The 10,363-nt window shown below is 42.1% G+C and overlaps 1 protein-coding gene across 5 annotated transcripts in view; it reads left to right on the forward strand.

The window, feature by feature from the left end:
* The window catches only part of Ptpn14 (protein tyrosine phosphatase non-receptor type 14), a 175,275-nt gene that overhangs the window by 157,248 nt on the left and 7,664 nt on the right, over positions 1-10,363 (forward strand). For all 5 annotated transcript variants that reach the window (XM_015483646.2, XM_048809391.1, XM_048809392.1 and 2 more), the window contains exons 17-18: positions 715-949; positions 4,788-4,951. In XM_015483646.2, the coding sequence (XP_015339132.1) occupies positions 715-949; positions 4,788-4,951 (399 nt within the window). The remainder of the gene's footprint in view (positions 1-714; positions 950-4,787; positions 4,952-10,363) is intronic.

Consider the following 10,363-nt stretch of genomic DNA (forward strand, 5'->3'; position numbering starts at 1 on the left):
ATGATAATGTAACCAGATGTTCTCTGTTTTGTAGGTTGAATTGAAACTGGTCAGATTTTGAGAGGGGGAAAAAAAGCAAGATTAACCCTAGATGATAGAGAGACAGTATCAGTAGTCAGTATGGTATGATAGAGCTCTGGACTGTGCCCCAGAACAAGAAGCATGACTTAGAAAGATGACTAGAATCTGTTGCTGCTTAAATTTTACTCCAACCATGGAGAAAAATCCAGGTTTACTTGCTATGCTCCAACTGCCCTGAAGATGTCTTTCTTTCTTGAACACACTAAATTTATTCTCCTCTGAACTTTGCGCTTGCTTTTCTCTTAAGTTTTCCATTGTAAATCTTGTAATTGGCCTGAGCTCAATTGTAAAGGATTTTCCCTGTGATAGACATTGCCCAGTGCCCCCATGAGTTAGTGATTTAGAAACTGTTTCCAGTTTTTAAGATCAAGAGGATAGACTGGGCTATGCCTGTAATCCCAGCAATTTGGGAGGCTGAGGCAGGAAGATCACAAGTTCAAAGTTGGCCTTAGCAACTTAGCAAGGCCCTAAGCAACTTGGGGAGATTCTGTCTCTAAATAAAACTTTTTATAAGGGCTGGGGATGTGGCTCAGTGCTTAAGGACCCCTGGGTTCAATCCCCAATACAAAAAAAAGATTAAGAGGATAAGAGTTTCTCCTGACTTTTTTCCAATTTTGCTTTCATGTGATTCAGGAGGGTGGACGAACCAAAAGCCATCGATATTGGCCCAAACTGGGTTCCAAGCACAGCTCAGCCACCTATGGCAAGTTCAAGGTCACCACAAAGTTCCGAACAGATTCTGGTTGCTATGCAACCACAGGCTTGAAGGTCAAGCACCTTTTGTCTGGGCAGGAAAGGACGGTGTGGCATTTGCAGTATACTGACTGGCCAGATCACGGCTGCCCAGAGGATGTCCAAGGATTTTTGTGTAAGTGTTTTTTTCTGGTCTGTGTTTTACCAGCTGCATCAATGGTTTATCCTAATGAGAGGATGCTTTCTCTTAAGTGCTAAAGTATGATAACATCAAAGTATCTATGTCTATCAAAGAAGAATATAATGCATGTCACTTATTCTGTATACCTATTACGCAAATAAGCTAAGACTGTGGTAATCTAGTTCTACGTGGATTTAGGCCTATAGCTACTCATTCATCAATAACTGTCCTGGTACATGACACAAAGTTGAATATGTAATGGTAAGTGAAATAAGCCAGACATAAAAGGACAAATGTATGGTTCCACTACATAAAGCACCTAGAATAGGCAAATCTGAAGGGACAGAGGAGCCGACAAGAAGAGAAAATAGGAAATTATTGTTTCATGTGCACAAAATTTCTGTTTGTGATGATGAAAAAGTTCTGGAAATGGATAGTGATGATGTTTGCACAACATTGCGAATGTACTTAATGGCATTGAATTTTCTCTTAAAAATGGTTAAAATGGCAAATTTTATGTTATGTCTATTTTACTTCCAAGAAAATGCCGCAAAGAAATCACTGAAAAGTAATTCATTTTTAATTTCTCACAAAGGCTTGCATTTCACCACCCTATATTTCTCTCTAGCAGTACATCCCTTTCAGTACTTTCTCCCACCTGTAACTGAGAGATGCTAAGAATTACTGGAATCAGCTTGGAGTGTTCCAAACTGAAATGTGCTTAGAAGACTACCTCATTCATTTATTTTCAGGATATGGTTATTTTTTTTTAGAAACAAATTCACCAGAGTATATGTAGGACTTCACTTGAGGGACTAAAACCTGGATGGGTGCCCACTGTGTGCCAGGCATTGGATCAAGCTTGGGACACAGTGATGAAACTAGGCTCACAGTCTTTGCTTTAAGGATGTTCCTAGTCCAGCTGAAAGGACAGGCCAGTATTTAGAGTGCAGGGCTGAGATCCAATGCTGCCATCTGCTTTTCACGGTGCCTGCACTGTCCCCTTCCCTTTTCACATGGTCCTAAATGTCCTGCACGTGTGGAGAAACCCTATTCTTTCCTTATGCAGCTAGGGAAGAGGCAGATTTATTCCTGCTGTGTTGTCTTCTCCAGCTATGGGAGACCTGTGACCACAAAGGGCCCATCACCCAGATGTTGGGCAATGTCAAAAACCTTGATTTTTATCTTCACGTTATTAGAATGGAATGTAGGAGTGCATGTGGGGAGGAGGAGGAAGAAAGAGAGAGAATAGGCTTTTAAGTCCTAATAATAACCAGTTTACAAGATTGAGAGACTGCGATACATATTTACCCATTGGTACAAGGATTTCATTTGCCATGGAAGTGGCAATGGTACTTGAGGGGTTGGGCACTGAAATTAGAAAGATGACTGGAGTCCTAGTTTGAGTAGGTTAGTGATTTGCCTGGGGTCAGACAGCCACTTATACAGAGCACTAAATATCAATAAGGAGGCAGGTGCCCTTTGTATAACCTTCTTTCCTTCTTTTATTCCTTTCAGATAAATCTTTTTTGTTTGTTTTTTGAGGTGGGGTACTGGAGGTTAAACACAGGGGCACTCAACCGCTGAGCCACATCCCAGCCCTATTTTGTATTTTATTTAGAGGCAGGGTCTCACTGAGTTGCTTAGCGCTTCACCATTGCTGAGGCTGGCTCTGAACTTTCAATCCTTCTGTTTCAGCCTCCCAAGCCACTGGGATGACAGGTGTGTGCCACCATGCCTGGCTTCAGATAATCTTTTGCTAATTAACTTTTAAAATTTTCTCTAAGAAGCAAAAAAGTAGATGGGTTTGATGATTGGCTTATAGTTCTGATAAAATCTTAAGTTTATATAAGGAGGTTGTAAATGTGATCAGATCTTTTACATTAGAGCCAACTTAAGGAAAGTAGACCTAAATTACTGAAAAACAGCATTTTTAAAAAGATACATACTGATTTTTAAGTTACATTTCAAAGAAACTCAAAATAAGTAAGCTGCCCACTGCCTTAGAAATGTTTCCTCTCTGTTTTATCTAGGTTTTAAGGATCCTTGTCCGTGTTTAAGTAAGATTACCTAGATGCAGAGTACCTAAGCCAAATTGTCTCCCACCCTTCAGAAATTTTCATTCAGTTACAATTTCAGGAACTTTATTACTCTGGTAGAGGAAACATCCATTTGAATCCACTTTCTCTGCCTTTTATGAAAAACTATTTTTTAGAGAGAAAGAGTCTCAATCTTGTAAACTGGTTATTATTAGGACTTAAAAGCCTATTCTCTCTCTTTCTTCCTCCTCCTCCTCCCCACATGCACTCCTACATTCCATTCTAATAACGTGAATTAGAAAGATTACTAAGATTAATAAGTATTGCCCCACATTCCTCTTATTTTTCTTCTCTTATTTTTATTTACTTTTTATTTGACGATAGGGTCTCACAAAGTTGCCAAGGCTGGCCTTGAACTGGCGATCCTCCTGCCTGCCTCAGTCTCCTGAGTAGCTGGGTTTTTTATTTAGGTCAAGAAAAGCTGTATCTCTTGTATGTGACCCTTTTTCAGACAGAAACTCAGTGACTTGGCATCTTTTCTCCTTGCAGAAAAATTGCGATGAGAATTCTGTGCATAGTATTTAGTTCGTGATGGTGCCCAATAGTTATCTTTCTCTCTGTTCACCTCAGTATGTCTTTTTGTTCTGTTCTACCTCATTTTATATTCCTGCTAGTTGTAAGGCTCCAATCAGTACAACTAGTGTTATTTCTAAATAGTCATCATCATAAAAGTGATAATAGTAGTTTGTCTATTTTGTTAACTACTTCAAATTATTTTTGTAATTGGATCAAGTTATAAAGCAAAGCATTGATATTTATTAATATAAATAGATGCTTTTAAATTACTGGAATGGTATTCATGTGCTTTTTTTCTCTTCAACAATTATAGCATTTACCTTATAGCCTTGTAAATGCTGTTGCATTAAGGTAAAGTTTTCCAAGTATCAAGAACTTTTAAGCCTGTTTCTTCCCTTAGCTACTGGAAAATCTAAATTACTAATTGGCTTTTTCTGATTTTTGGATTTTCTGAGGATTATATTTATATACCTCCCTTTTTCTGTGACTATGAAAAAAAAAAAGTCATTAAGGCTTAGATTGCTGTAATTGTTCTTCTGTGCCAGTTGGAGTTGTGAGCAGACCCTTGTGCTGCCCCGCTGGGTGAGGCAGATGTTAGAAGGGGTTGGGGGTGCCGAGACCCCCTCCACCCCCTATGCATGTTGCCTTCAGAAGCAGGGCTCCTCTTGAGCGGCTCACACAACCCCATAGGAATCGTGCTGAAAAGCGGACTCCCCAAAGTCTATTTTTAAATCCAAAAATGAAGTCAAGCCTCAGTTGACATTCACTTTTTCAGTGAGGGGAAGGGGGACGTGGCAGATGGATGCTCTTTCCCCACCAGAAATCGGCTCTGACAAGCGGGCGTTTCAAGGGGACTTAGCTGTTGTTCTGATCCCAGTCTGTTAATAGGAGAAATTGCTGTAAGTAATGTCTAGAATCATCTGCTTGAGGGACTTAGGGATTTGCAGAGGGGGAAATAGAATTTGATTTTTAAAAAAGAACTATTTAATTTAAAGAACAAATTCTCCCATGGACTAATTGACTCCCAGCTGGTCCTTTCTGGATCCAGGACTGTACAGCAGGTACCAGACCAATAATTATTGTCTTATAAGAACTGCAAATTATTGTCACTTAAAAAAAAAAATTTACCAGTCGTTCTGCTCCTGTGCCCAGCCCCCAACACTTGTATGTAAAGCCATGTAAGACCTGGGTGACGATATTTGCATTTTGTCCTGCAGCCTACTTGGAGGAGATCCAGTCAGTCCGTCGCCATACCAACAGCATGTTAGAAGGCACCCAGATCCAGCACCCCCCCATCGTGGTCCACTGCAGTGCTGGGGTGGGAAGGACCGGAGTGGTCATTCTGTCTGAGCTGATGATCTACTGCCTGGAGCATAACGAAGTGAGTCATTCTGGGATCTTTCTGAATGCTCCACCTTGGGGACAAATGTGCACCGTGGCCACACCCGGCCTGTGCCCTCTCAAGTTCAATGGTTAATTTCCTTTCTCTCTCCAACAGTTTTCCAGACCCATTGTTCCAAGTTTGAGTCTGACATTTATAGTCCTTCTGGTTTGGGCCTCTCCCTGTTCTGTGTAGGTACCTAAAATAATATAGAAGAAATGAGAGTCTGAGTTAGGAAACGTCCAGAAAATCTGACCTTAGTTGGGCGTCTATTTCCCGAAGTAGACAGTCTGGTTTTATTGTGGGTGATTTTCACGGTGAGTTATTTTGCCACACGTAGTTTAGTTGTATCTTACATTTCTGGGAGGTGTCTTGTCCTAATCCTATGTGCAGATTTATCTGCTCAGAAGATGTTTTTCATTCTTCAGAGGGATGTTTTTATTTAAAGAGGGTATTTGCTCTTGTCTAGATGAGCAGCTGTGTGGTAAGCAGAGCAGGAGAGATGCTCTGAGCACACAGGCATTATTGGTCTTGGCCTGGGCTGCCCTGTGGCTATATTTCCTGCAGAAGCAGGCTGCTGCTGGGCCTGTGGGCACATGGCATGTGGAATTCCCTTACCTGCTGTACAATCAGGGCGTTACACTGAGAAGCTTGAACAGCAGCTGAAGGCTGAAGGACAGTTCTGCCTTCTGTTGACATGAGGCTATCAGGTTGGGTTTTACTTATTCATTTATTTATTTATTTTTATGGTGCTAGGATGGAACCCAGGACCTGCTGCATGCTTGGAAAGGCAAGCACTCTGCTACTGAGCTCTACCCCCAAGCCCAGGCTGTTGTTGTTGTTGTTAATTTTTATTTCTAGTTACACATGACAGTAAAATGTATTTTGGCCATTTGAAGGGCTTTCACTCCCCGCTCCCTCATCATCCTCACCTCTACCGTTAATGCCTCATGCCATTTGGTTCTATTCTGTTTCCACACCATAAGGCTTGGAAGATGCAAGGAAACTCTGGTAGTGGTTTGGAAGTTTTAAAATTATAGAATGTTATAATGGAGAAATTGATATGCTAATACACATGCTTACTGACTAGCTTCAGTAGGTTGACCATCAGATTAAATATTGCCCTATGAAATTTGTTGTGTTCAGACTAATTGGAAAATAGTACATGTTGAGTTTAAAGAAGTCTCTTGTTTAAACTTAACATGTACTTGCAAAGGATTTTAAAACTCCTGCCTATAAAAAGGTAAAGTTTGGAGACTTTCAGTCTGCACAAAGGAATTTTATGCTACTAGAATATAGAAGAGGGGCTATCCCAACTGCAGCCTAATATTTAAAACCATAAATCCAAACCCAAGCCCAAACAAAACAAAACATGAAACTTGCTGATAAACTCTTATTATGGAATAAGTTGAGATCACAAAGCAGAAATGTCATTGTCTTCTCTTTTTTTTTAATCACTCTGTCTCACCTGGGGATTTCTCTGTACCCTGTCACTACTGGAAGTATCTGGAAGTCTCAGGTACAGTGAATAACTTGACACTAAGTCCCAGTCCTTCAGGAAAATGGAATGAGGTGCAATGGAATTAGTGTGCACATGGTTTGAACGTGTCTGTGCTCATGCTGGTGGCCCTGGTGGCCCCAGTGCAAGGAGGAGACTGCTGCCACCACCTTCCACTTCCACTTCCACATCTTTTAATCCTCTCATATCACTGTTTTCACCAAATCATCCCTTTTTTCATTTCCTGCCACTCTTCTTCAGTGACCTCTTCCCCTTTTCAATTCGAGCGATTATTCTGCCCGTCTTGTCTGACATGAAAGATTGTTTGTTGGAGCTCTTTGGAGACCCATCAAGCACTGTGGTTCCATGAAGCATGACATGAGGTCCATTGCTCACCTGATATTATAGGGACACAAACAGTACCCATCAAAGCCAGCCCCGTTGTACAGTGAGGGATGGGCTGGTAGAACTTCCTGTGGACTCCTGAGACTTGGAAAGGTTGCACTCCGTGGTGTGTCCAAAGGCAGAGGGTTTCCTCGGTGCCCAATTGCATGCCAGAACATTCCTTGCTTGTATGTGGTCAATCCAAAAAGAACTTCTGTTTCCATTGATACTCAAAGATAGCAAGATGACTCATATTTTTCACTTCCTTTTCCCCAGCACAAATATAGCCAGCCTTATCGGTCCTGTTTCCCATAATTGCTATTGGTGGATGGTGAAGGGAAAAAAACTCTACTTTGTTCTGAAGCCATTTCAGTGCTGTCTAGTCGGATTCAAGCCTACATTTCAAAATAAGAGTGGAATGTGTGTAGCTATTTTGTGTTTTAAACAGAGGTTTTGACAAATGAATATGGAATCATGTGTCCCGTGTGTCTCTTGTCCAAAATTTTTTTGCCTTCTTTCCACATCGAGATTTAGCTTACTTTATATTTTAGCTTGTAATTCATGTGGTTTTGTCAGCAAAATGGCATTTCTGTTTCTTGCACTTTTCCCTCTTAGTCTCATTTGTAAATAGAAAAGTTGAGCATAAATACTGAATCAGAGATGCTTACAGCAAGGTTGGTAGCTGCGAGTTGGGGACTGGAAAGGATAGCTCTCTTGGGCTGCTCTGTGAAGCTTCCCCATGACCCAGTGCTTTTGGTCACTGAGTGTTAATAACAACATCTTCCTGCTCACACATTTGCCAGGGAGCACCTGTTCTTCCTTTTTCAAGCTTCTCTCTTGATCCTCTAGATGTGGCTGCCTGGTGCAGCCACAAGTCATTACAAAAAGTGCCATTCTCACTAGCCAAGGAAAAGATGTCTTGATCTTGCTGCTGTTCCCAAATAAGTTCTCTCTCCCCCACTGAGTGAGGAGGAGAAAATGTCCTCTGGGTGAGATTGAGCAAAGATCCACTCCTCATAAGTGTACTCAGTACAAGTTTGTCTACCAAGTCCTCATCCAGTTTCTCCAAAACTCCAGACTCATTTAATCTCCAGATCCGGATCCTGGAGGAGGGATCCAGCTCCATCCTGCAGGTGGAATAACCTCCAGACAACATCTGCTCCCCCAGTTGGGGGCAGATGGCTGGCAGTAGGCCAGGATACAGGGCAGTTAGCAGCAGAGCCTGTGGGAGTGAATCTTTAGGGTAGTTAAAATTCTCTCATTGAGGACCAGGGGAACTTTCTTTGCTTTGTTTCCAGCTGCTCTGTATCAGAAAGAGAAAATAAATTGGTTTGGGGGCCAAGTTGTATAGATTATAGAGATGAGGATGGTGATAGTTCTGAAGGAAATGGTGAGAGGGTGATAGAGGAGGAAGTGGTGGGAGTAGTGGAAGAGAGGTGCTGGCAGTGTAGAGGAGGAAGGGGAGGTGATGATGGGGAAGACTTGGGAATGGGGTGTAGGAGGTGGAGGGGATGGTAGATGTGGAAGACGTACAGTGTGGGGAAGATGGCAGTGGGGTGGAAGTGGTAGAGAAGGTGAAGGTGTGGTGGTAAGTGTAGGGGTAAAGGAGGTGGCGGTGGAGGTAGAGGAGGAGGAGGTGGATGGTGGTGGGAAAGAGGAGGTAGTGGTGGGGAAGGTGGAAAATGAGGAGGTGTGGTGGTTGAAAAAGGGGAGGTGGCGTGTTGGTGGTGGTGGAGGTCTGTACCAGAGCTGGGTGATGGAGGAGGTGGGACAGGCAGAGGTAGTGATAATGACAGTGGAAATAGCAGCTGCCCTATATTTAGCGTTTACCATGCATTGTCACCATTCCAGGAGCCTTGTGGCTTTAACTCAAAAGGCCTTCACAGTAACACTGAGATGGGTTCTCTTAGTGCTCTTAAGTAACAGAAGAGAAACTGAGTCACGGGTACATGAAGTAATATGCCCAGGAAGTGCTAGAGCGGGGATTCCACAGAAGAAACCTCACCAGGTTGTCAGAGCTCTGCGCTTTGAGCTCCTGTGCACCAAGCTCCTGTGCCCCCTACCTTCCCTGTCAAAGCCTTTGGTGGCCTTGTTCTCTGCCCCCAACTCTTCAGTGCCCAACACAGAGCAGCAGTCATCAAACATTAATTAAGTCCATCATTAGTTGTCTCTTGATTGTTGTATATCATGACAAACCACTTTATTTTTTAAAATTTTAATTTATTTTTTAGTTGTAAATGGGCACAGTACCTTTATTTATTATTTATTTTATGTGGTGCTGAGGTTCAAACCCAGTGCCTCACATGTGTTAGGCAAGGGCTGTAACACTGAGCCACTACTCCAGCCTGACAGAGATCACATTAGAGTGTAATTTAGGCAAAGACCCATTTGTTGTTAGAGGCTTATAAACTCAGCTCTACATTTTGACTAATAGTTTGGGGATTCATATGCCTTTATTGTCATCATTACCCAGGACTTGACTGTGTCCCTTTAAGACTGTGGTGTACATTCTTTAGTTGGTTTTGATAAGAATGACTTCTAAGGATGGCCCCTGTTATCATAGCTACCCAAAATTTGGAAATAACTGAGATTATTTTTCAAGGTTTGGAGGTTACAAAGTATGGCATGCAGATCAGTTTTTATTATGTAACTTTGAATGCTTTCTCCATTCTTGATAACTTCATGGGTACCATCTGTTTTGGGTTGACATCTCCTAGATCAGAGTGAGTGGCTAGGCATAGTGGCCTCACAGCCCAGTGGCTATTCAGCTGTGCATGGCTGGCTGGTTGGGGAAGGTAGAAATGGTGAGGGTGAGGGGTCACTGGGACAGTCTCTGGTCTGTGTCAGCACCAATGACCCAAGGTATTAATTTCCTTCCATTCAAGAGAGCTGTGTTTTCAAAGGATTCATACACAGGCAGTCTTACTTAATACTCAAGATATTTTTTAATGAAAGTCATTTACTGCAAACTGGTATTCAGAGATGCTTTGATGTTTCAAAGGCTTATCATACATTATCTTGCTTGATCATGACCACAGTCCTGAGAGACAGCAAGATGGACATAATCACATTAACAATACATTTATGAGTTGCATTCATTAAGAACTGTGCACTAAATTCTCTGCATGCATTTCATCATTTGATCCTGTAGGTGCATACTGAGGAACTGCACCTAACATGGGCAAGGCCATACCCTGCTGTTAAAGGAACACATTATGCTCCTTCCTTTACACAAGACCCAGAGATGCCTGAAATCCTGTCATTGGGTCTGGCAGATTTGACAGTAGCAATCAGGTTGACCCCCAGCCTCTAAGTTTTATCTAGCAGTCTAGGCTATATTTAAAATATCACACCAGTGACAACTGGTGATCAAGTTCTCTAATTACTAGTATAGACTCTTGATTCCTAAAACCTAGTGGGGCCAGGGTCCTTTGCTTTGTCTGTACCTGGGTGTGGTCAGTGGGTGAATGCTTCCTGAATGAGCAGATGAAGAACCACCTGAAGAAAGTTTCCCATCTCAGGATTTATGT

Source organism: Marmota marmota, unplaced genomic scaffold, assembly GCF_001458135.2.
Source record: "Marmota marmota marmota unplaced genomic scaffold, marMar, whole genome shotgun sequence".
Classification (NCBI taxonomy): Eukaryota; Metazoa; Chordata; class Mammalia; order Rodentia; family Sciuridae; genus Marmota; species Marmota marmota.